Genomic DNA, 25,754 nt, shown 5'->3' on the forward strand with positions numbered 1-25,754 from the left:
TCAACTCACCAAAATCTTCTTAAATTGCTTTAAAAATCATATATGGTGCAAGCACCTAACAAAGACCAGTTTAAAGAAGCATATAGTCAAATAGCTTCAATTCTTGTACTTCTCTATGATTCATATAGAATGCACTTCGTCTTGTATAGCATGCAATTGCACATTTGTACATTGTCATGCAGCTAGCATTATTGAAGTGACTTAAGTGTACAATTAAAGAAGAAGGAAGAGGAAATTCCTATTAGAAATGGCAATGACCATAGTCATCAAAGCACGCCCTCCAAAAAAAAAAAAGTTTCAACCGTGATAGACCATTCCTCTTGTCGTCAACAAACGAGAATTATACTTTTCACATTTGAGTGGGGGCAAAAACGTGGCCTAGTTTTTATGCCTTCAAAAAATTGAAGTAAAAGAGATCTAGGCCTTAGACATGAAGTATCATGTTGGGCTTAAAAAAAAAAAAAAATCTTGTAAAGGGAAGAGCTCGTCATCTTAAAAAGGGAAGATCTTGTTAAGAAGATCTCAGCAATAAAAAGATCGAGGTATGTGACAAAATAATATTGTCATTTAAGATAACACATTTATCTCTGTCTCTTTTATATTCGTCTATAAAAATTTATATCTAGTAAGGTTTCATACAAAAATGTATGTATTACTAGACAGATCACAAAAGAGGTAAAACTCTAGGATTACAAGGAAATAAGAAAAATGTCCACCTAGGCTATTGGTAACTTATTATTTATATATGAATTGTTCTAAAATTCTTGTCTAACCAAGTCTTGGTAAGTGCATGTGCTACTTAATGCAGATATCAACATGGCCTCAAGAAGGTCCAAAACAATATAGCATCAAGGAATCCTTCTAGTAACAAGTGACAAGATTCCTTAAATGGATGTAAGTCACCAAAAAAAATGGCTAAGTGATAAGATTCCGCCAAGACGGATGTAAATCACTGACGAAGCCTAAGTGACAAGATTCCTTAAATGAATATAAGTTACCAAAAAATGGCTAGGTGATAAGATTCCACCAAGACGGATGTAAATCATTGACGAAGCCTAAGTGACAAGGTTCCTTTTAATGGATGTAAGTCACCAAAAAAATGGACAAGATTCTGCCAAACTGATGTAAATCGCTGACGAAGTCTAAATGACGAAGCTCCGTAACTGGATGTAAGTCACCTAAAAGTGGCTAAGTGACTAAATACCCTTAGACGAGTGTAAGCAAACAAGGATTCTCACACAAATGCAAGTCACACACAAATCAAGAATATTGAACACGACAACTAGAAAATGAATGAAAGAAGCATCGAAGTGATGAAAAATGGTCGTCCAAAAAAAAAATCACCTCGCTCTTCAGCAGTGATAAAAAATGGTTGTCCAAAGAAATCACCTCACTTCTCAGCAGTGATAAAAAATGGTCATCCAAAGAAATTACCTTACTCTTCAGCAGTGATAAAAATGATCGTCCAAAGAAATCAGTTCACTTTCAAGCTATGATCTCTTGAATGTCTAAAAAGACCTTCAAAAGGCAGATACTAAAAGGTCGTCATAGAAATACTAACATTCCTAAAGAAGAAAGTAGTTGATGATAAAGACGCCTGAATCCGAACAAGTCAAGAACATTCCCTAAGCCTAACCAGCATAAAGCAAAATTAGACTTGAGAATAGGGGGCAACTGATGAGTCCAGAAAAATCATTAGGTCGTCCATTAATGTAGACAACCTTGCATCATTAGTAGGCCATCAAAGATAACCGCTCAACACATTCAATAACGACCATTAAACGTCTTAAACTCTCATTAAGACAAAGAACATTACAATCAAGGTAATAATCACCATAATTTATGTACAACAACTACCTAAGTCACCTATAAAAGGGACAATCTATCTCACTAGCAAAGGTAAGTCAAAAGCTATTGCAAAACACTATCTAAATATGAAAAATATGGGTTGATACTAACTTAAGCATCAAAGGCTCCCCCGCTGGGCACAATCCGGTGGTCTATTCGATCTATCTTTCCTTTATCTTGCAGGTCTTACAAGATTGTCTAAAGCTTTGAATTGGATGAGTGATTCAACTGACGATTTTGGCATCATCAGACATAACACTCATCTTTTCAAAATATGTAGTTGTGTTAATTTTTGTAATAGAAGTTATAGTCATTAACTACAACTTAATTTATAGCTAAACTTCAAAAAAAAAACAAAAAAAAGGGTGAAAATGTTAATCAATATAGTAAGGATATTGATTTAGGAAATATTTTTAAAAACATTATAAAGGAAAATATTTTATTTTATTTTATAATTTTTTTTAATATTTTACATAAAAATGATATTAAAACTTTCAAAAAAAAATCTATTAACAAATATTATAAAAACACCTGTTGATAGATCCAAAAATAAATACACATCATTCACCCAATTAGTATGTATGGATTAGGATTTTATTTCCATTTAACAATAAATATAAAAAAAATTTAGATAGTTGTCACGTTTCAAAACAATGTTAAAAAGTAGCGTCTCGAGTGTCTAAAACTCGAGTTCCATGATAAAACTCGAGTTTTTAAGTCTCGCTTTATAAGCGGATTGCTCCGAGGTGGAAAAAAATTCAAGTAAAAATCGAGTTTTAAAGACTCGAGTTCCGAAAAACGCCGCTATAGGGACTTAAAAACGTTACTATAGAGTTATAGGGCTCACTGTATGACACTTAAAAAAAATTTTGCAGGAAAACGTCGCTATAGAGCTCTAAAACGTCATTATAGAGCTTAAAAATGCCACTATAGGGCTTCCTGAATCTAGCATGGGACTTATAAATTTTTTTTTTGCAGGAAAACGCTGTTATAGGGCTTCAAAACGTTACTATAGGACTTAAAAACGCCACTATAAGAGCGAGAAAACTAAAAATTTTTTTGCATGGAACTCGAGTTTCAAAAACTCGAGATCTTTGTGGCATTTTCAAATATGGATCTCGAGTTTCTAAAACTCGAGATGTCTAGTTTCCCTTATAGTTTCAAGCGTTGTCTAATTAACTACAACTCTTTCTCACATATATTCTGCACATTACCCCTGCTGGCACATACCAAAACAGAATCATCCAAAGCTCAAGCATCAAGAGCAGTCACACGTCTTCTCAAAAAAATAAAAAGCAGTCACACGTGCAGTGATTTAGTTATACGAGTGATTAGTGATATTGTGAGACCACAAATTTGTTTGATGCTATTAACCTTATCGTTTCGAAATAATCCACCTATAATCTTTTTTTCTTTTTCTTTTTTGAGAATGAATCCACCTATAGTCTAATAAGTCATAATGAGTCAAATCTTGAAACAACCAAAACCACACACTAATCACAATTAATTAACAGGAAAAAGTAATCATTTTCATTAACGTTAATTGTAGTACTACATTCGCCAACGAATATTTTGTCTCACTCAATTCCGACTTTCTCTTTGGCCACATGTTTGCGCATATCACCAAGGAAAGCTTTTAAATTCCAATTTAAACCACCATACTTTTTAAGGAGTTTGATTAGTTATAATGTGTTTTGATGTGATACAAATTATAATGATGTGATATTAAAATTTTTAGTTCATTTTATTTTTTTTAAATATTATCATAATCTAAAATTACAAAATATATCGTATCATCTTAATCTTATCATCTTCTTAAACAATGTAATATTGTATTATTGTATTAAAATTACATTAATGTAATTTAAAATTACAATAATGTAATATTATAGTGTGATGTAACATCACGATGAACCAAACATCCTCATAGGTTCGGCTAACAAACGCTCTTAACAGGAATGGAACCAGGATTCAAACTTAATGGGGGCCGAAGTATCAATATTAAAGGTTGAAAAAGTTGCATTATTAGCATTAATTTATTAATTATTCTTTGTATTTTTTTCTTTTAAAAAAAATTTAATAATAAGGTTTTATAATCTAGAGTTTTGCAAGATAATTGGCACGTCTTAATATTTTCAAGGTCTAACTAATGTGTGGATGAAGCAATCAATAAGTGGCATAGGAGTCTATAGCCATAAAGGTGGAGTCATTTGAGAGGGACATAGAGCTCTAAAGTGAGAATGAGAAATTGAGCAAAGGTTATTGGGTTTTTGTGATTTTTTTTTTCTAGGATTTGTAAATGATTGGTTGTTATTGTTTTTACTTAGACTAGATTTATAATTTGTCCAAAGATTTTCTTAGTATCTATATATGTGCATTTTTTTTTATAGGGGGGGGGACCATGGCCTCCCCACTGCCCTTAAGTAGTTCCATCCCTAGCTCTTAAGACCTTTGTTAATTGATTTTTATCACTTTTATACGAAATATAATTAGTTGTCAAAAATATAAATATTTTTTCTATAATAATATTTAAAAAAAATATTTTTTAAACTATTACTTTTAGCCTATGTTGGTTTGAGGGAAAATCAGGGAAGAGAAGAAAAAGAGCATTACATCCTTTGTTTGGTTAGAAAAGATTAGAGGAGAGAAATGAAATATTGAAAGAAAAGATTTCAATAGGTCCTACCAATTTTTTATTTTTAACTTTCTATCCAAATCCATAAAATTATTCTTATACCCTTAAAAAGTTTTGACTTTTTATGTGAAATTACATTTATATCCATATTTCTTTATAAATTAAAATGATAAAAGTATAAAATACATTCAATTTCTTTCATTTCCTGTTTCCTTTGCATCCAAACACATATTTTCTTTTGCCTTTATTTTTCCTCTTTCTTTCTTTTATCTTCCCGTTATTTCCCTTCTTTTCCCTCTAAATAAACATAGCCTTATGTTATCGGTTAACATTTATATATATATATATATAGACAAAACTTAGGTATAGTACTTTAGGTGTTGTTCTTTAAATTCTCCTCTTAAGATTTAACTATGTGGCTACTTCACTAAAAAATACATTTCTCATGAGAAAAAAATCCACATGGCAGATCATAAAAGAGAAATATAAGAAACAGCACGTAAGTACTGTACCTAAGTCTTGCTCTATAGGTATATATATATTACTTTAAATTTCTTGGGACATTTTTTTATTATTTAATATAGCAACTATATAATTTATTTAAAATAATTTAATAGAGATTTGAAAATAATTAAGAAGAAATTTTATCCACATGAAAGACGTTTGAATATTCCAATTATAGAAATGATTTTACTAATGTGTGCCTTTAGAGCACACATTAATTTTTATTTTTAGAAAAAAAATTTTGAGAATTGAAAAAATAATGTCAACTTTTTTAATTTTTTACCTACTAGTGGGTACCGTACCCCCCTTTTTTTGGGGGTACGTAGAATGACCCTATATATATATATATATAGCCCTATATAAAACACTTCTTTTTTATAGTACTATATATAGCATTTGTTAGTTGTTACTTTACTTGTAATTACCACTTTCCTTCTAATTTGTTGAATTAGTTGATTATGACGGAGGGATGGATCATATATAGGTTATAGAAACGGATCAATTATTATTTTTTCGTTTGATTTTATATTTATTTTCATATTAGTAATTAGTCGGTTAAGTGTTAATGAAAATAAATAATTAATAAAATTTCTGATTTTTTTTTTTGCTAAATTAGTAATTTTCTGATTGTTAAATTAATATTTTTTTTAGAGAGAGTTTTAATCTATAACGTCTGTTTCTGATGATAGTTTTTTATTACCAAATTAAGACATTAATTATTTTTGGTTGACTTGAATCTCAAATTTCTTATTTAACTATTAAAAATTTTATCAAATAAACTAATTAGAACCTACTATATATTAAATTAATATTTAATGGTCATATTTTTAACGTTGACGGACGATAGGACTAATATAAAAATGGAATCCAATGTAAAGAGTTCAAATGGGTGGTGGTTTCTTATAATGGCACGACGCATTTAAGTGTGTATTATACGCATGTTAAGTCATCTTTATTTTTTTATGCAGTCATGCACATAGGTTTACTCTTTTAGTCTTTAGCTCATGCATGCATGCCATGCCACGCCATATCACGAGAAGTTTAAAAGAGAGCAATTTTTTTAATGTTGTTTTTCACTTGTTACCTTTTCACTTCCTTTTTTTTTTCTTTCTTTCTTTAGTTCTTTTTTTATTCTATTCTTGAAAATTGCGGTTTCGGCTTTGGGTTAATCATGTAGAATTGACTAACACAAAGACTTGAACCATATAACTCTTTGTCAAGCACATGAATATGCCTTTTTCTTTTCTTTATCTTATTTTTAAATTACGTTATAATAATTTCACTCGGTATGTTAGGTAAAGCATTCAAAAGGGTANCAAAAAAATATTTTTAAAAATAAAAAATTTAATGTGTACCCGCACATATTAACCACACCCCTATAGAAATTGGGGAGCTAAAAAAAAATAGTGAAAGTAGTAAAAACTTTAAAAAGAAAAGGAAAAAGAAAGAAAAAGAAAGTGTCACCTCAAGAGGCAACAAAAGTCCACTTAAAGATAAAAAAATGAAGAATAAGATGGTGGACACAAAGGCAACAGCAGCCGCCGCCCTCACCTAACATATTTATATTTTGGCGGTTGCTTTTACAGTTATTATTACAATTATTTAATTGGTTCCTTCTCTTGGAGTGAAACGTGGCGCATCACGAGGGAATCTCTCTCGAGATGGGAATTGGGTCCCACCACCGCCAAATATATCTTTTTTACGCAAACATGCCGACCCGCCGGCGCTAGTGTTACTGTCTGTCCCCATCCGACACGTCACCTTGCTTCTTTGCGCCGTACTCTTTTTTATGATATATATATATGGGTCATTCTACTGTACCCCACAAAAAAAGGGGGTACGGTACCCACTTATATCCTAGCCGTTAATTTTTTATGGTTTTGATCTTGTCCGTTGATGCAATTTTAAAGGTTTTTGGTTACCGGTTAAACAGGTTTAATATATAAACAAAAATTAAAACATTCATTCCTGTCTCACGTTTGCTTCTCTACCTCTCTACTTCCTTTGCTCATTGCTCTGTCTGCATCTCTAAACAAAACCCTCAAATCGTTGATACCACATCTGCGGCGCAACCCACAAAACCCTCAGAGCTTGGCGCACCCACAAACAGTCAGAGCCTGGCGCACCCACAAACACCCACAAACAGTCAGAGCCTGGCGCACCCACAAACACCACAAACAGTCAGAGCCTGGCGCACCCACAAACACTCAGAGCCCGGCGCGCGCTTCTTCTGATCCAATCCACTTGTCGGCGCCGCTCTCTAGCTTATTCTCTTCCAATCCATATTCAAATCAGCGGCGCACTCATATCCAATCCAACTCGGCGGCGTTCATCCTTCCCGAACGACTCGGGGGCTTCTTCTCTTCCATTCTAAATCGGCGGCGCCACCCACAATCTTCAGGTTCTCTCTTTACATATGATTAATGCTGATATGGGTTTATATTATTTCTCTAAACTTTGTGGGTTTATGATATTATTGTTTTGTTTGAGTTTCGGTTCTTATATATTTGACAAATTAATCTTTACAAATTGATTGCCTAGATCACTACTGCCATGTGAAACAAAATTGTAATAAGGTTGCCGATGCTTTGGCAAAGAAATCTCGGGTTGGGCTAGAATTAGAACGTGACTCCTACGTTCTATAATTTTTGTTGTTTTATTGTGTTAAAAAAATTTCCCAATAGACATTCCCTTTGAGAATTCTTCTATCTTTTTAAAATTTTAATATCAAAGCCCTCTGTTCTGCATCAATTCTTTTCTTTCAAATAAGTGCATTTGGCAACTAAAACTTACATTATTGAAAGAGGGAGTACATGGGAGTCGTTCTCTAAGCCAATTCAAGAAGATCAAACAAAAATGGGATGAATTTGTTATTGATGCCACCTCTGTTTGATTCCTTGCTCAACTTTCTCATTCCTTGGCCCTGCTTATTTGGATATTTGTTGATGCCTTTTTTTTTAAATTTAATTTTTTAAATTATTTTAAAACTACACTATCAGCTGTTAAATCTCATTTTATTAAGTTTTTTTTTTTTTTTTTCAAATTTTAAATTTTAAATTTTTTAAAGTTGAAAAACCATTTCAATGCTTTTTCCTCTACTTGATGAAAAAGCTACTACTAAGCCAAGGCCTAGGGGTGTTGAATATTGCATAGATTTTGATGATTTAGCAGGTTTTGCATAGTTTGATGCTTTGGCTAAAACAAGTGCATTGTAGTGAACATCAACTAGTTTATAGCTACAATTAGATTCGAAACAAGTTTGTGGGGAGTAAAATTAGCGGTTGTCAAATTTTTGAGAATATTTTTTCACTTATTATCTCCTTTTTTTTTTTTTTTTGGTATAAAAGGAATTCATCCATAACCTGGTTCTTGTGCCAGGCATGCTTATGTTATCATAGTGGATTGTTGTTGTATGTGTAAGCAAGCTGGGGAGTCTATGATTACTTATTGTTAAATTGTTCTATGGATAGAGATCCGTAGTCTTTCATTTTATGCCTCTTTGGGGTGCAGTGGGGTATGCCAAAGAGGGTGTAGATTTGTTGGCATATTGGAAGGGGCAGTTTTCTAGGAGAAAAATGGTGATATTTGGAATGCATTCCCTCTGTGTCATGTGGATTATTTGGAAGGAACAAAATAACTGGACATTTGAAGTCCTTGAATGATTAACGTTGGCTGTGAAGTTGATTTTTCTACATACTTTGTATGATTGGATGGCTCCCACAAGTGGTCATTCTGTCTCTAGTTTGCTGTATTTAGATTCACCTTCAGTTCACAACCCGTGAATAGGTGTTTGCTCCTATAAAAATGCATCCTCTCTATCCAAAGAACCGTGAAACTTATAATTCGACGACTTTCCATTGTAAGGCTGCCCCAATGCTTCCCTTTGAAAGACACTCAATTTCAGTACCATTCAAGACTTTCATTTTTAGATTCATTTTTAGTGCTTTTAGAATCTGGCTGGTATGATGGCTGTTATATTAATGACTGAAATTTTATAGTGTTGGTGCATCCAAGTCTTGAAGTGAATTTTCATTTTCCTAGACATAGTTGGATTGTGGATATCCTAAGGTTATTTATACAATTGTAATAGGTAACTAGCATGAAGTCTATATATGAAGAGCTTGAGTATTTGTTTGTATGGAATATTTCTATATTATAGTTATGTAATTTAATTATAGTTGGTTGATGATAGATTTGGGATCAAGCAACTTAATATTGGTTTATGTCCTCTTTATAATTATTTGTTTAAGTCACAGGCAGAGTTCTTTGCATTTTACACATCTTGAATGACTTTGTGGCTGTAGATGATAGCTTACTGGATTTGTTTGTGTTCTTGTCTTGTTTGATTTGTTGTATTCAACTTTCTGTCTGGTCAAATAGAGGATCAGTTTGTAGAAAGTTTGAAATTAGTTTGTATTATGATCTTTTGAGAGCATCCAGAGGAGTTCTATTCCTTAGAGGAGCATTTGGGGTGCTAAGGTGCCTCAGAAGGTTGCTTCTTCTTTTCTTTTATTTTCTCTTTTCCTGTTTTACTTGCTGTTACATTGGGCAAATCACCGAGGGTCGTCAGTGGACAATCTTTGAAAACAAGGTCTTGTGATTGTTGACCAGTGTTGTATGTGCAAGAATAGAGGGGAGTCCATGGAGCACCTTCTACTTCATAGCATAGGTCAGTGGCTTGGGATATTTGGTCATTTGTGTGTACTGTATTCAGGGTGGTTTGGGTTATGCCAGAGACTGCAATGGTGTTTCATCTTTGCTCTTTTTTATGTGAATAAAAACTTAAAGAAAAAAAAAAATCCTGATAATCTTTTGGGACTCTATTTTTGAGCTCCTTATCACTTTTCCTCTTTGTATCTTGAAACCAGTTGGACTTTTTTTCCTCCACTATGAACATGAGTACCTAATGTTCTTTTATAAAGTACACAGTGATGAAAGACAGTTTTTGCATATATTTATTGGAAGTATATTTTACAGTTTTTGCATAATTTGCTTAAGCTTCTTATTTATCAACAATGTCTACTTTTTTCAGGAGAGTTGGTCGGAACGTATTCGACACAAGTTGGCATAAAATCTAGTGCTTTCAATGGAAAATGAACAAATGTTAGGTAAAGCATTCAAAAGGGTAGGTGAGGCACTTGTCTTAAATTAGTATGTGGAAGTTGTATTTTTGCTGCCCTCCTCTCTCTCTGTTCTTCTTTTCAAGCAATAACTTGCCAGCTTCCTACTTTAATCTTCTTAAACAAGAACTTCTACTTCTACACCCTAAATCATTTATGACACGAGAAAAGTTTAGAATTTCTGGTATTATGTAATCCAGCTAGCTTAGACTATAGAAAGTACAATATTAATAATAATCATTGTTAAAATAAAACTATCTTTAGTCAACATAAAATGTATGATTTATTTTTAAAGATAATTTTCTATTAATTTTTTTTAAAAAAAACTTTATCTCACAACAAGCTAAATAAAAAAAGTTATGAAATTATTGTTAATTCATTTAAAATTGCTACTAAACATAAAAAAATAAAATAATTATATAAAAAATACTTTTTGAGACAAAATTTAAGTTAAAATCAGATGCGATTAACGAAGCACAAACCACTTGATATAAACCATTTGGATACCATTCAAATCATTTCAATATATAGAGACGTAAAAAAAAAAAAAGGAAAAAGGTGTTGAATTATTGTTTTTTTTTTAGCATAAACGGCAGAAGGTGTTGAATTATTGTTAAACAGTAGATGCTGGTTGTACCTCTTTTCCCGGTAACGCTAGCTAGCTAATCATGCAGAGAATGCTTACCCGCGCGGCCCTGAACTTTAATAATATATAACAAATGGGCACAACAACTAACATCATGATAAGCATTAACTAATGAATAAATTAAAAAAATGGGGGGAGTTAGTAGCTAGGTAGTAATAATATAATATAATATAGTATGGGAAAAAGTGAAATCTTTGGGCATAGATACGGGAAGACCAAAGACCAAGGGGCCCACTCCAAAAAAGCGGCAGCCGCGCTTCCCCACTTCCACTTTCATTTCCACGTGGGCCACCTTTGTCTCCTTCTCACTTCTTCTTCTGCTTCTTCTTTGCCGCACCTCATAATAAACAAGAACAATGTCAATCACGCACACCATCGGACGGCTATTATTTAATTTCCTAATCGAATCTCGAGGAGCCGACTCTCAAACATGGAAATTACTTTCTCTCTGTCTTTGCCTTTATTATTTTGATTTTTCAATTATAATATTTGCAGCAGACAAAATAACAGTAAAATCCAAAAAAAAAAAAAAAAAACGTAATAAACACCCAAGCCTATTCTTCTTCAATGATAGAGCTAATGCGTGTAGACCACCATGGGAGCCAAGCTTTTTCAAATCCTTTATATTCCCCACCTGGTATAATTTATTTACAAGTATATCCCTTACAAAAGACACTGCCTCAATTTTTTTTTTTTTTTAAATGCGCAAGCCGTGTAATAAGTTATAGTCCTTCCAGGGAAATGCTAACGGCTTAGTTGATGATTAATTTTAAAAAAAATTTATGAGAAAAAAAAATTAATATTTTAACAACTTTTTTATTTCTCATAAAAGTGATGTCAAAATTTTTCTAAAATAGATTGTTAATTATTGTTCTGAAGGCACTTGTTAGCACGATCCTAAAATAAAAATCATGTATGTATATATATTTATAAATTTGCAAAAGCTAATAGTGTTTTTTATTTTTTGTGAGTGTATAAAATGTAATAATATCTCTCAAATTATTGTGTGCGTGTGCGTGTGTGTGTGTGTGTTTTTTTTTTTTTGGTGAGTACATTGGGTAGCTTAGACTTAGAGGGTTTATGTGTATTCTTGTACTCTAACTTATTCATTAATGGATCATTTTCAACTTGAAGGGCTTCAGAGAGGTTTTATGCTGAATTCTTTGAGGTTATATATATATATATAGACCGGTATTAATCACTACCGAAATATTTTGTTTACTTATCCAAACTAAAATAGCTTCCAATACAGTATTAACTTCCATTGGAAATAACATCTTAGGGGCAATACACTGGTAGCAATCCTCCAAAAGGAGCATCTTTTAGCTTTCATAACAAGGCAACTTGTATTTTTTTGGGAACCCTATATATTTTTTAAATTTGATTGATATTCCATCATTTGCATGTTTTCCTTTCGATCGACCTTTTCCCCCTGTCAACATTCGTTGTTTCTTCATCACGTGCATTAGAGGGTTTATGTGTATTCTTGTACTCTAACTTATTCATTAATGGATCATTTTCAACTTGAAAGGCTTTAGAGAGGTTTTATGCCGAATTCTTTGAGGTTATATATATATATATATAGACCAGTATTAATCATTACCAAAATATTTTGTTTACTTATCCAAATTAAAATAGCCTCCAATACAGTATTAACTTCCATTGGAAATAACATCTAAGGGGCAATACACTGGTCGCAATCCTCCAAAAGGAGCATCTTTTAGCTTTCATAACAAGGCAACTTGTATTTTTTTGGGAACCCTATATATTTTTTAAATTTGATTGATATTCCATCATTTGCATGTTTTCCTTTCGATCGACCTTTTCCCCCCTGTCAACATTCGTTGTTTCTTCATCACGTGCATTAGAGGGTTTATGTGTATTCTTGTACTCTAACTTATTCATTAATGGATCATTTTCAACTTGAAAGGCTTTAGAGAGGTTTTATGCCGAATTCTTTGAGGTTATATATATATATATATAGACCAGTATTAATCATTACCAAAATATTTTGTTTACTTATCCAAATTAAAATAGCCTCCAATACAGTATTAACTTCCATTGGAAATAACATCTAAGGGGCAATACACTGGTCGCAATCCTCCAAAAGGAGCATCTTTTAGCTTTCATAACAAGGCAACTTGTATTTTTTTGGGAACCCTATATATTTTTAAATTTGATTGATATTCCATCATTTGCATGTTTTCCTTTCGATCAACCTTTTCCCCCCTTGTCAACATTCGTTGTTTCTTCATCACACGCATTAGAGGGTTTTTGTGTATTCTTGTACTCTAACTTATTCATTAATGGATCATTTTCAACTTGAAAGGCTTTAGAGAGGTTTTATGCCAAATTCTTTGAGGTTATATATATATATATATATAGACCGGTATTAATCACTACCGAAATATTTTGTTTACTTATCCAAACTAAAATAGCCTCCAGTACAGTATTAACTTCCATTGGAAATAACATCTAAGGGGCAATACACTGGTAGCAATCCTCCAAAAGGAGCATCTTTTAGCTTTCATAACAAGGCAACTTGTATTTTTTTTGGGAACCCTATATATTTTTAAATTTGATTGATATTCCATCATTTGCATGTTTTCCTTCCGATTGACCTTTTCCCCCCTTGTTAACATTCGTTGTTTCTTCATCACGTGACTAAACGCTCCTTCTAGTTTTGTTGCTCACATATACCCTAAAGAAGAGAGAAGATGATTAAAGACATGATCACACAGATGATTTGTAATTATATTATCATGGTAGGCTGAATCAGAATTACATTTTAATGACTACACTTTATGTCAATAATTTAGGCAAGGAAAAAAAAAAAAAAAAAAAAAAAAACACCGTTTACTTACAAGCACTAATCACATGGATGCATGTTGCTTCTTGGCAATCCACATTAATATATTGTATCAATTAAGGTCTTAATGAGGTCTTCCATTGTTTTATCTTGGTCAAAAAGGGGATTATAAAGCATGATTATTACTTAACTTCGTTCCCGTCCGCTCAGAAAAGTTCCCTTTATAGACGACAATGAGAATCGTAATAATTTGCTATTTAAAAGGCAGTCACCATAGTAACAGTACTTTCCCTCTATTGGTACGTCTAGGTCAAGCATGTCAATGTTGGCAAATTAATTACAGTTTTTCTATACATTTTATAAATATATAATGTTGTAGGACCATGAATGCCCACAGAATTGCCTGATTCATATGAGTTCAACGATTGGAACTAATCAAAAGAAGATTAACCTAGCTAATTGAGAATAGATTTGTTTCTCAAAAAAAAAGAAGAAGTGAGAATAGATTTACTGGTGGTTGTAATAGTGAGTTTAATTCCAACCGATTTGACCCTTAGGAGCTTTCTCATTATACAACAAATCCTTTGCTTTCACACTGTAATTTAAAAGAAAAGGTTGGCAGCCAGCCAATTATGCTAGTTCTGTGAACAACTTGCTTATTGACATGTCAGTATATTCGACAAACTCTCTAGAATGCTTTCCAGCCCTTTTTTGTTTTCTTTACTCGTTCAAATTAAATAAAGGTATTTATGGGTAACACTAAAACACATTCAAGGTTTACTTATTTTTTATGATGAGGTTCATATATAAAGTGGCTCAAACGAGATGCTTTAGTCATCTTTACCCCTTCATACACTTCATTTTATTTTCTGCCTTACTTAAACATTAAAAAGTATAATCGTTTTTCAAAATTTTTTTCTTTGATAGGTAGACAAGGCTTTTTTCTTTTTTATAAAGGAAAAAAAAAAAAAAACCAGTGTAAATAAGTTATACCAGAGCAACACCCTTCTGAAAAAAATAAATAAATTCATGTTTGATCTATGTATATAGTTGAAATAGAATTATTTGGTGTCAACTTTACTTTCAAAATTTAATCATATTAATTAATTGATATGATTTAACAATAAAAAAAAAATTAAAAACATAAAGGTAAATTGAGAAAGTTAATTAAAAAAAAAATATGAATATAATTCCAACGTCTTGTTAAGAAGCTAGCATTAATGTTAAAGCTTAAGACTTCAATTTAAAAGTTATAATATCTACATATGCGTATGTACAAATTAATTAAAAGAACCACAATTATATTATTTATACCCACCCACACGCATATAACGCTTCTTCCGAATAACTAACCTAATGCACATATTCATAATATTATATATAAGAATAGAATATTATGATTTGAGTCTTTTTATATTTATACGGTTTTAATGCATTAATTTACATGTAAAATATAATTGACTGAAAATTAGTGTATAAACAAACAAAAACTTGGCATGAAATTAAAGTACATTTAAAACCTAAACACTTGAGAGAGAGGGGACATCAAATTATTGGATAATTAAATACTTGAAACAAAATTAGAATGCAATTTGAAAATAATTTAAATTCTTATTTGAGTTTCCATTTTAATAGTGTATATGATAGGTGATTTGTGAGACAAAACATACCAAAAATGGGTTTGTGGGCTCAAAATATTGCCTTAATGCTGTTTAATGAGACAAGATCTAGCACAAATATGACGAGTCGATGAATCCCGTTGGCATGGGTTCAATTGTACATCCAGAATCAAGTATTGTCACTAAGGCAAAACAGTTTAGGAATCGAAAATCTTACAATAGAATCATGCACATCAAGTTGTTTCCATTCATGTTTTTATAGAAAAACAATATTATGACCCCTTCACATGAATAACATCCAACCAAAAAAGTCGCATCTTTTCATTTGATTAGATAATATATTTTTATATCATGGAGAGACACGTTATATAAATCAAAGCATGTTTCAACATTATTTTAATATATAGTAGAAGATAAGATTTAGCGTAGGATGAGAATATCAATTTTGTTATCCACTACTAAGGTAAAGGAACATTTGACAACAATCCACCCATCAAGTACAAAATTATGCACCTTCGAATAAACACCAAGAAGCCGATGATTGACACCTGTCCTTACCTTCCACGAAAATGTATATTTGCATTGCATCGAGTGCATGAGTCCTTCCTTTCGCATAATACTAGAGACCCCACAAATGAAATAACTTAAAAAGATTCACAGTGACACGTGACAGTAGAATAGTAGTCAAGACAGTTTTTTACCGTCTGAACTATGGGGAAAAACTTAGACAGTCAGAAAAGTTAACACTTTCCTCAAAACAAACATGAAGAACAAAACTCCTGTGCTGTCCGTACTGACATGGATCCCACGTACCATTTCCGTCAATAACATACATAATGGATCAGAAATTAAATAAAATTTCTAAAAATTCAAATATAATTTTATTTGAGAAATTATTAATGTTAATTTATCCAGCAAAATACAACACTGCCGAAAATGAAATATTACAACGGAAAAAAGAGTCCTAATAATAAGTAAAATTTAGAACAACAGCAAGAAACGCATCGTTTAGCTGTTGCAAAAAAAAAGAGATCAGCTACTGCCTATTCACATCGACCTCTGATAATTCTCAGTCTTACCGTATTTTTTCACTTTTTTCTTTTTTGGCTATTTTTCCCTAGCTTAGAGAAAAAGGAAAAAAAATTATAACTATAATTAAATAAAAAGGAGGCGAAAATTAAAATCCGATAGACTTTTTTTTTTTTTTTTGGGTGATCGGCAAAAAACTTAGGCAAACTCCGGTGGTGGAGGCTGGTTGAGATCGAGACCGAGGATTCCGAGTTTTTGAAGCTTCTGATCTCGATGGTTCAGATCGACGACGGACGAGGAGTCCGAGTCGCTCTGGACCCCACCGGAAACCGTCGCCGCTGGCTGGAAATGATCGAAATTCAGCTGGTTATACGGATGACTGGCCAGCATCCCGGCACGCACCATCGTGTCGAAGTAGATCACCTGATTCGCCGCCGCCGCCGGCAGACCTCCGGCGAAGAATCCTGGGCGGTGGTGCTGCTGAAAAGGAAACCTCATCGGAACAGATCCAAAACCCGCCGCGGCGCCACCGTAGGCATGACCCTGAGCGATATTGAGATCCAACGGCGAGGACTCAACGAGAAGAGCCGACGGGTCTCTCGTCGGGGACTCAACCGTGCTGCTCTGACTCGGACTCTGGTTGTTACTGTGACAATTAACATTATTATTATTATTATTATTATTATCCATCTTGTTGATGTTGTTCACGTCGTTCGCATTTTCGATAGGAAAAGGAAAGTTGGTCTTGGCTTTGGCACCACGAAACTCTCTGGCAGCCGTGTCGTAAGCACGAGCGGCTTCTTCAGCCGTGTCAAAGGTTCCAAGCCAGACACGGCTTTTCTTCCCTGGGTCTCTAATCTCAGCCGCGTATCTCCCCCATGGCCTCTTCCTCACTCCTCTAAAATGCACCTCCTTTCCGATTCCATTACCGTTACCGTTTCCCTTGACAGCTCTTTCTCTCGGCGCCATGTAATACCAAACAAAAAATGAATTCTTCTTTACTTTTTTTGAGGAAAACAACTGTTTTGCTTGTTTGCTAATGGCTTTAATGATAAGAGATGAGAATGACTGGGGCGGGTTTCGCAATTCGGAAGTGGGAGACGAGGGTTGGTTTTATAGAGTAGTTATAAGAGAGAGAAATGGTCGCAGTCAACCAAGGATTTGACTGAAACGTTTTTTTATTTTTTTATTTTTTTTATAGAGAATTAAGGGCGGCTAAAGCTTAAAGAGTGCTTGATTGTAATTTAATTTAATTAAAATTTTTTTTTTGTTTTAAAAGTTTTTGAATTACGTGGCATGTGGGTTGTCGAGAGAGCAGACTCAATGGGTGTTGTATCAACAATTATCATCGTCGTCGTCATCATCATGATCTAACGGCTGCAATTGTAGTGTCGTTTGCGTGCGGTGGAGAGTGGTCACTATCTACGCGCTTTTCAAGCGCGTCACTATCCACTCTCTAATTTAGTAAGTGCATTTTAGTATTTATCTTTGTTCTTGTTTTTGTTTTTGTTTGTTGATTATGAGACTTGAATTTCGATAAGTTGACGTTTAAGTGAATTTACGAGAGGGCCTGATGGGAATTCATTGCTCACTGAATTGGACCAGAGTATTCTGGTTTTTTGAACAATTTGGGTAAATGATCTACTACTAATAAAAACTTCAAAATTTTCTCGAAACAATATGTACTATTTATTTGGACCATGAGCAGTCAAAAAAGAAAAAAAAGAAATTGGACCATGATTATATATAGGATGGTCCTTGGTCTTAAGAGCGGCCTGGCTTGAGAGAGAAGATTTCAAGATTTGGATGTGTGTCTGTGAAAACAACAACCGGTTGAACAAGCTGTCGGCATATTCTGCTATCTCGCCGCGTGACTTGGGATCGTTTTTTTTTTTTTTTTAATATATATATATATACAGTAATTTTTTCTTTTCTTTTTTTAAAAGTTTTGATTTTTTTCCTTATAACGAGGGCTGCTGAATCTCGCCGCGTGACTTGGGATCGTTTTTTTTTTTTTTTTAATATATATATATATACAGTAATTTTTTCTTTTCTTTTTTTAAAAGTTTTGATTTTTTTCCTTATAACGAGGGCTGCTGTTAAAGCTTAGAGGTGGCTTTGGTTTTGGTCTCTTTCTCTAAATTTTCACTCTCTACTCTTTTATCATCGTGTCCCTTTGAACCGCTTGAGCCTTTGGACCAACGGGCATTAGGAAGCTCTCCAATCAATGATCGACACGTGTCCCATTGTCTTTGATGCGTGTTCATGGCAAGCAGTGAAAACTCACGCAACCTTTGGCCCCCCAACGTCAGCTGCTTACACATGGGGAGTGGGTTTCTGACAGAAGTATCTATAATCTACTCTCCACGCGCCTATCTTATCTCCGTGTCTTACACGCGTCCAACTTTCCAAAAATCTGCCCGCCACTGCATTTCTTGTTTAATTTTTTCTGCAACACTTTTTTCTAGCTACTTTTTGGATTCGAATATCATGTGCTCTTAGCAACAGAAGGTATTCCACTATTCCGTAATCGTAAGAGAATTATTCAAAAAAAAAAAGTGCCCGTTTGAGAAAATTATTTTCATTAACTTATTAGGTTTATAAATTAAGTTTGATAAAAATATAGTTTGTTTATGATTATGTTAAGAGCAGGTACATTTTGCTTAATTATGAGTGTGGTTTATGTCAATATTGTTAGTAACGCTGTGTTTATTTTAATAAAAAAAATCTTATGTAAAATTAATTTTTTTTAACATTTTTCTATATTTGATAGTATAAAAAAAGAAGTTCGAATTTGGTAAAGATGGGATATAAAACTCATGTTTTATTTACACCATATCCAATAAGAGATTACCACATTAATTTTTTACTTAAAATTTAATACATCTTATCACTCATAATAACATCTCAATGAAAATTTGGAGGGGTATAAAATTTGGATTTTACATAACATCTTTATAGAATTTAATGTCTAAAAAAAATGGTCAAAGAAAAATGATGTTTTAACTTCTCTTATTTAACTTGACATTAGATAGAGTTTTTTTCCTTGAAAGTTTCTAGAAAATAATTCTTTATCACATGAAACTAAATAAGGAAAATAACTTTATTTCATGCGAAGCTAAATAAAAGAAGTCAAGAAATAGTTTTACAACTCATTTTAAGGCTATTACTAAATATAGGAAAATGAGATAATTTTTTTTAAAAAAATTTCAAAAATAATTTATTCTTTTTATAAAGGTAAATGTGGAAACAATTTGAGCCTAAGTTTGTTTTGGATTTACCTTTCAAAGAATCAAACTCATAATGTGCGATTCATAGTGGAAATGGTTAATTAATTTTAGTGCTAAATCAATTTTATGTAGACATATGTAGCTTTTCCCTTAAAAAAAATGTAGACGTATGTAGCTTTTTTTTTTGGGTTAGAATCAGAGGTACGTAGCCAAATACTTTTGGATTTTGGTTTTTTGGGAAAATAGGAATTATTATAGATTAAATGTGGATAGATGTTTCATCAAAAAAAGAAAGAAAGTGGATAGATGTATCTAAAAAGGAAAAAAGAAGAAGATTAGTAACAGAAATAAAGTTTGAAGACAGACGTCTCTGAAGTTTGAAAAGGTCGTCGCGTACATATTATTATTATTTATTTATTTCCATATCTGATTGATCTCCTTGTAAAAGGAGCCGTTGAAAGAGAAAGAGAAATCTCTGCAGTCATTAATATTGTTTTTTTTGCAAAACAGTCATTAATATTGTTTTACCTTGATGTATATGGTCCCTAATCCCCCATGATGAATTAGCCATTCGAGGTGGAAGAGGGAGGAAAAATACCCTATCCAAAATAATATACAATGGCAAACATTGTACAAAGATTTTTTTTTTTTCATAATTATTTTAAAGCTAACATGACTTTACTAACATGACTTTGGGTCATCACACTAATACTATGTGATTCTTTAAATATTTGGCATGCAAAAATATTTGTATATTTTTTTTTAAATAATTATTTTAAAACTAACATGACTTTGGGTCACCACACTAATATTATGTGATTCTTTATATATTTGGCATGCAAAAATATTTGTTATTATGATCTGTCGCATGGCATTACAATGTGCCAATAATAATAATAATAATAATAATAATAACTTATTATCAAGGACCATTGGCTAAAAATCATCTCATATTTAATCAGTGTCGATTTTGAAGTGTCTGCACCAATGGTCTTGTAACGTAATGGTAGTCTTCTTCTGTTTAATAAAGAGGATTGGGGTTTGATCCATCATAGGTGTGATTTTAGAGGTCAAGAGATTTAAAAATTTGGAGTGTATGCAAAAAATGGATATCAATCATATTACATTGGCTAACAAATTATACGAATAAGACCCATGCACCCTCAATGTTTTTCATTTTTCGTACAATGTACATAGAATTACACCTCATAGAATGGAAGATATTGAATTTATTACTATTTGCATTTTCTTTTTAAAAAAAAATTGTTGTAAGGAAAAAAAAAAAAAAGAATTTAATATTTTTCTGTACGGAAAAATTATGGCTATTGTTACCTAAAACTACCATTTACCAAGAAATAAGAGCAAGAATATGACAAAGCAAGAAGGGGCCAATGTGTAAAAATTAATAAATATATATATATATATATATATATTTTTTTTTCATAGAAATTGCAAGTAGGAGGAGAGGTTTTTCAAAACCTAGGGGGGCATGGCCCCCCTCCCTTTGTCAATGCAAGCATTCATATCTAGTCCGTTAAGAACTATTCATTGAATATTTCAAAATCACCCCTACATCCGGTTATTTATTAGACTATTACTATTTAATTTTTTACAAAATGGTATGGTATCCTTTGTTTTTATAGAAGCAATGTACAGTCACAAAATCTCTATTGGCGTGGGCAAAATGGTTTTTTCCTCAAAGGGAAACTTTGCACCCATCTTGACTATCTACTGGGCCAGGATAGAGACAAATTCAAACCATACATGTGAGATTAATTTGAAAAGAAAAACTTTTTGGTGTTTATTTATTTAGCAAATAAATTGATTTCAAACTTATTGTATAGACTTATTTCTTGTAAAATCCATTCTTTTATATATATATATATATATATTTATTTATTTATTTATTTATTTATTTGTCCTATTCATGTCTTCTTTTTCTTGATCTCTGCTTTTCAACCCTTCTTGTTCTGTATCACGATTTTTTGCTTTATTGAAATTTCTACCTCTCAAATATTTAAATTCTTACTTTGATAAGTGAATATTTTTACCATTGATAATATTAACACACTTTTGAAATACACCTAATACATGTCTAGCATATATAATAATTATTTAACCAACAAATAACGAAGAGATACACCAATTAAGAATTGTCTAAAAAACTATAAATTCAATCAACTTCTGAAAAGCTCAATTTTCTACTCAATTAACAAGCCATGAGTGGAGTGGTACTTCCCCAAGCCTCAAAGGCTTGTGGGGCTTGAGGACCCAAGTTCAAGTGGTCCTAGATGGGAAGGGATGGAGGTAGTATATTAGATTCATTAGAATTAGGGTTTCTAACTGAGCTCCAATAAAAAAAAATAAAAAATAAAATAAAAAATAAAAAGCCATGGGAATTTGCACCCTCTCTTATCTCAAAAACCAAAAGAATAATAGATAATTAGAATAGAAAATAACAATAAATTAATTAAAGACAAAATATCTATATTTTCAAGAAACTTGCAAACTCCAAGCATATCAAACTCATACAAATAAACCCTAGAGTACCTCAATCACATTTTATTAATCATATCGACAACAGATGGTAAATTGTACAACTTTCTACGTCATATTATGAACGATTCATTATATTTTGATTACTTATACAATTGAGTTACAAGAATATTGGGGATATTTGATGTTATATAATTTTCATAATATAATTAATCAATTAATATATTTTTAATATTGAGAGAGAGAGGACCCATAGGTTGACCACCTGAACCCAATCTCTTGTAGACCTATTAAGGGCCTAAAAATAATGACACTTTTTTTTTTTTATTTAAAAAACTGGAATTAAATTTCATTCAATGATAGACAAAGAGTCGTGATACAAAGCTTCCAAGGCTAGCGACAGAGAGTCCTCCAACCAAATTACATCATCTACGGCATCTTTTGCATTGCATGCTAAGCTATGTGCAACCAAATTTGCACTCCTGTTCACCTAGTGAACCTCTGCCCACCTTAGACCCACGATGAGCAACTGAATATCTTCAAATACATGGCCTAGCCAAGACAAGCTGAATTGATTCGAAGTTATTGCAGAAATCACCTGTGCTTAATCCCCCTCAATGACCAGCTTAGTAATTCCAATATCCACTACAAATTCTAGCGTTCTTCTGCAGGCAAGAGCCTCTGCCTTCATGCTGTCTGCAAAACCTGGTCCTTTAGCTGTCATTGCTCCCATAACTTCACCCTTTTCATTGCATATAATCACTCCCACACCCGAGCATCCCAGGTCTGTAAAGATTGCCGCATCAAAATTGAGTTTAAATTTTGAAGCGGGTGGTGGTTGCCAAGTTTGCACCTTCCCTTCTATGCTTGTCATAGTTAGCTGCTCCAATGCTTGATGAAATTTTGCTAGAAAGTCTTCTGCCCTTTCGTTCAGCTATGCCGGTGCTTGTAAGACACCTCCATAGGTGATTTGATTCCTTTGACTCCAAATAAAGCATGCTTGCACTAAGAATAGTTCAAATTCCTCCTTGTTCAGGCGCATCAGGAGTTCTTCAAAGAGATTGAGGACATCATATTGTCCTACAACAAATTTCAGCAATTTCATAACACTGCCAGCCCAAACATCTTGTGCAACCCCACATTCCAATAGTGCGTGAAGTCTGAATTCAGGAGCAGATTTGCAAAGTGTACAGGTATCATCAACTGCAATTTTACACCTAAATAAATTTTCCTTAGAGGGTAATATATTTAGGCCTGTTATCCATGCAAAGACCTTGATTTTGTTTGGAATCCTAAGCTTCCATATATAATTTTTCCCACACCTTGTTACTCAGTGAGCCCCTAGAACTTTTAGCCCAATTTTTCTCCTCATTTACAAGTTATGTAGCAACATGGTAGCCCGACTTTACTGTATAAGTGCCCTTCTGTGTATGGAGCCACATTATCGAGTCTTTACTATGCCTACGACTCAATGGTATTCTCAGAATTGCCTCTGCATCTTCCTTTTGAAAATTCAGCAGCACATATTCTCTATCCCAATACCGTGTACTTGGATCAATGAACTCAAATACCCTTCATTCCCATTGGTCCTCATTTGGGGGAAAAAGGACCTTGTTTGATGAATGGTTTGGAATCCATTTATCCCTCAAAGGACTTATGGATGATCCATCACCCACCCTCCAACAACTTCCTTTTTCAGAATAGGTTGGCCTGTCATTATGCTCTTCCATACATAAGAGCTGTGCTGTGAATCATTAGCTTCCAAAAATGAGCAGCGTGGGAAATATCGAGCTTTAAAGCATCAGTATACAAGTGACTCCTGGTTTTGTAGAATTCTCCACCCTTGTTTGGCTAACATAGCAATGTCGAAAGATTACAAGTCTCTGAACCCCATGCCTCCGACCTTTTTGGACTGAGTTAAAGCACTCCAACTCTTCCAGTGAATTTTCCTCTCCTCCTCAATCTGCCTCCACCAAAATCTAGCACATAATGAATTGAGTTCATCACATAGTCTCATTGGCAAAAGAAGAACTCCCATTGTATAAGTAGGAATTGATTGGGCTACTGCTTTGATTAAAACTTCTTTCCCGGCTTTAGATAGTAGCTTGCCTTTCCATCCTTGTAATTTTTTCCAAACCCTATCTTTAAGATAAGAGAAGGTTTGATATTTTGCCCTGCCAATCAAAGTAGGTTAACCCAAGTATTTTTTCAAACCGATTCACCTCTTTTACTTCTAAAAGCTCCTTAGTCCAATCCTTCATCCAACTTGGAGTATTACTGCTATAGAAAACAGATGACTTCTCCATATTGATGCATTGTCCCGAGGCATTGGCATAGCCTAGTAAGATCTCATTTATCACTTGCACCTCCTTCTTTGATGCTTGGCAAAATAGCAATGAATCGTCGGCAAACAGCAAGTGAGAAATTATTGGTGCTCTTTTACAAATAGAGACTCCATGAATTCTTCCTTTAATTTCTACTTTTGCAAGCTAGGGATGTAAATCCTTCTGCACATAATAGGAACAAATAAGGTGATAGAGGGTCTCCTTAACGAAGACCTCTTGTAGGATTAATCATACCAAAGGGTTTGCCATTAATAAGAACAGAAAAGGAAGATGAAGTAACACAAGTCATCACTTGATCTATCCAAAAAATTGGTAAACCCAATTTTAGCATTATACCTCAAAGGAAAGCCCATTCAACTTGATCACATGCCTTCTTAATATCTAGTTTCAAAGCTAGGGACCCTTTCGTGCCCTTCTTTTTACAATGCATAGTGTGTAAAGCTTCGTAAGTAACTAAAACATTATCAGTAATCAGCTGGCTCGAAACAAAAGCACTCTATGTAGGTGAGATTAACTGGGGCAATTTATTGGCTAGGACTTTGGAGATAATTTTATATATAACATTACAGAGACTAATAAGGCAGAAATCCGCCATTTTTTAGGGTACTTACTTTTGGGATAAGAACAATATGAGTATAATTAATTTTAGGCACCATATTACCAAAATTAAGAAAGTTTAAAACAACTGCTACCACATTATCACCAACAATATGCCAAAATTTTTGGTAAAAGAGAGCATTCGTACCATCGGGTCTAAGAGCCTTTGTTGGTCCCATTTGGAACAATACCACCTTAACTTCTTCAACATTGTAATCATTGGTTAGGAGTTGATGCATCTCTTTTGTGATTTTGTGAGGAACCGCATTTATACATTCCTCCATCTGAGTACATGTGCTTGCCTTGAAGATGTCTTGAAAGTAGCTAGTTGCCACTCCAACCATATCATCTATATTTTCCATCCAATTGTTTTCAGCATCCTTTAATCTTTGTATGTAATTCTGTTTTCTCCTTTATGAAGCTTTTAAGTGGAAGAATTTAGTGTTTCTGTCTCCATGTAGCCAATGAATTCGAGATCTTTATGCCTAATAAATTTCTTGTCTCCGTAGTACCTCATCCAACTTCTTGCTAGTCTCCAAAAATTTTGCTTTACTTCCCTTAGTATAGTCCACACTATTCAGGACCTCAATATTTTTCTGGAGTCTCTTAATTTCCTTTGTGTCCTGGTGGGTTTTGGATGATCCCCAAGCTAATAAGTCAGTCCCACACACCTCAATTTTCTGTTTTGCTACAACCATTGCCGTTGCCTCATCATTTTCTTTCTCCAAAGCACCTTTAATTACAAACTTACAATCACTCCAAAGTAACCAATATTCTTCGAATTTGAACCCGTGACACCTTTTTGGTGGCCACTTTGCTGCACTCTTTGTTTGGAGAATAATTGGAACATGATTAGAAGCATGAGATGATAGATGT

At 33.2% G+C, this 25,754-nt stretch overlaps 1 protein-coding gene across 1 annotated transcript; it reads right to left on the reverse strand.

Moving 5' to 3' along the window:
• Window positions 1-16,029: 16,029 nt before the first annotated feature.
• On the reverse strand, window positions 16,030-17,313 carry LOC112040974 (ethylene-responsive transcription factor 4). The gene has a single exon (XM_024073891.2). The coding sequence runs from the start codon at window positions 17,177-17,179 to the stop codon at window positions 16,409-16,411; it is 771 nt and encodes a 256-aa protein (XP_023929659.1). The 5' UTR covers window positions 17,180-17,313; the 3' UTR covers window positions 16,030-16,408.
• Window positions 17,314-25,754: the final 8,441 nt, after the last annotated feature.

Source organism: Quercus suber, unplaced genomic scaffold, assembly GCF_002906115.3.
Source record: "Quercus suber isolate HL8 unplaced genomic scaffold, Cork oak 2.0 scaffold_113, whole genome shotgun sequence".
Taxonomy (NCBI): Eukaryota; Viridiplantae; Streptophyta; class Magnoliopsida; order Fagales; family Fagaceae; genus Quercus; species Quercus suber.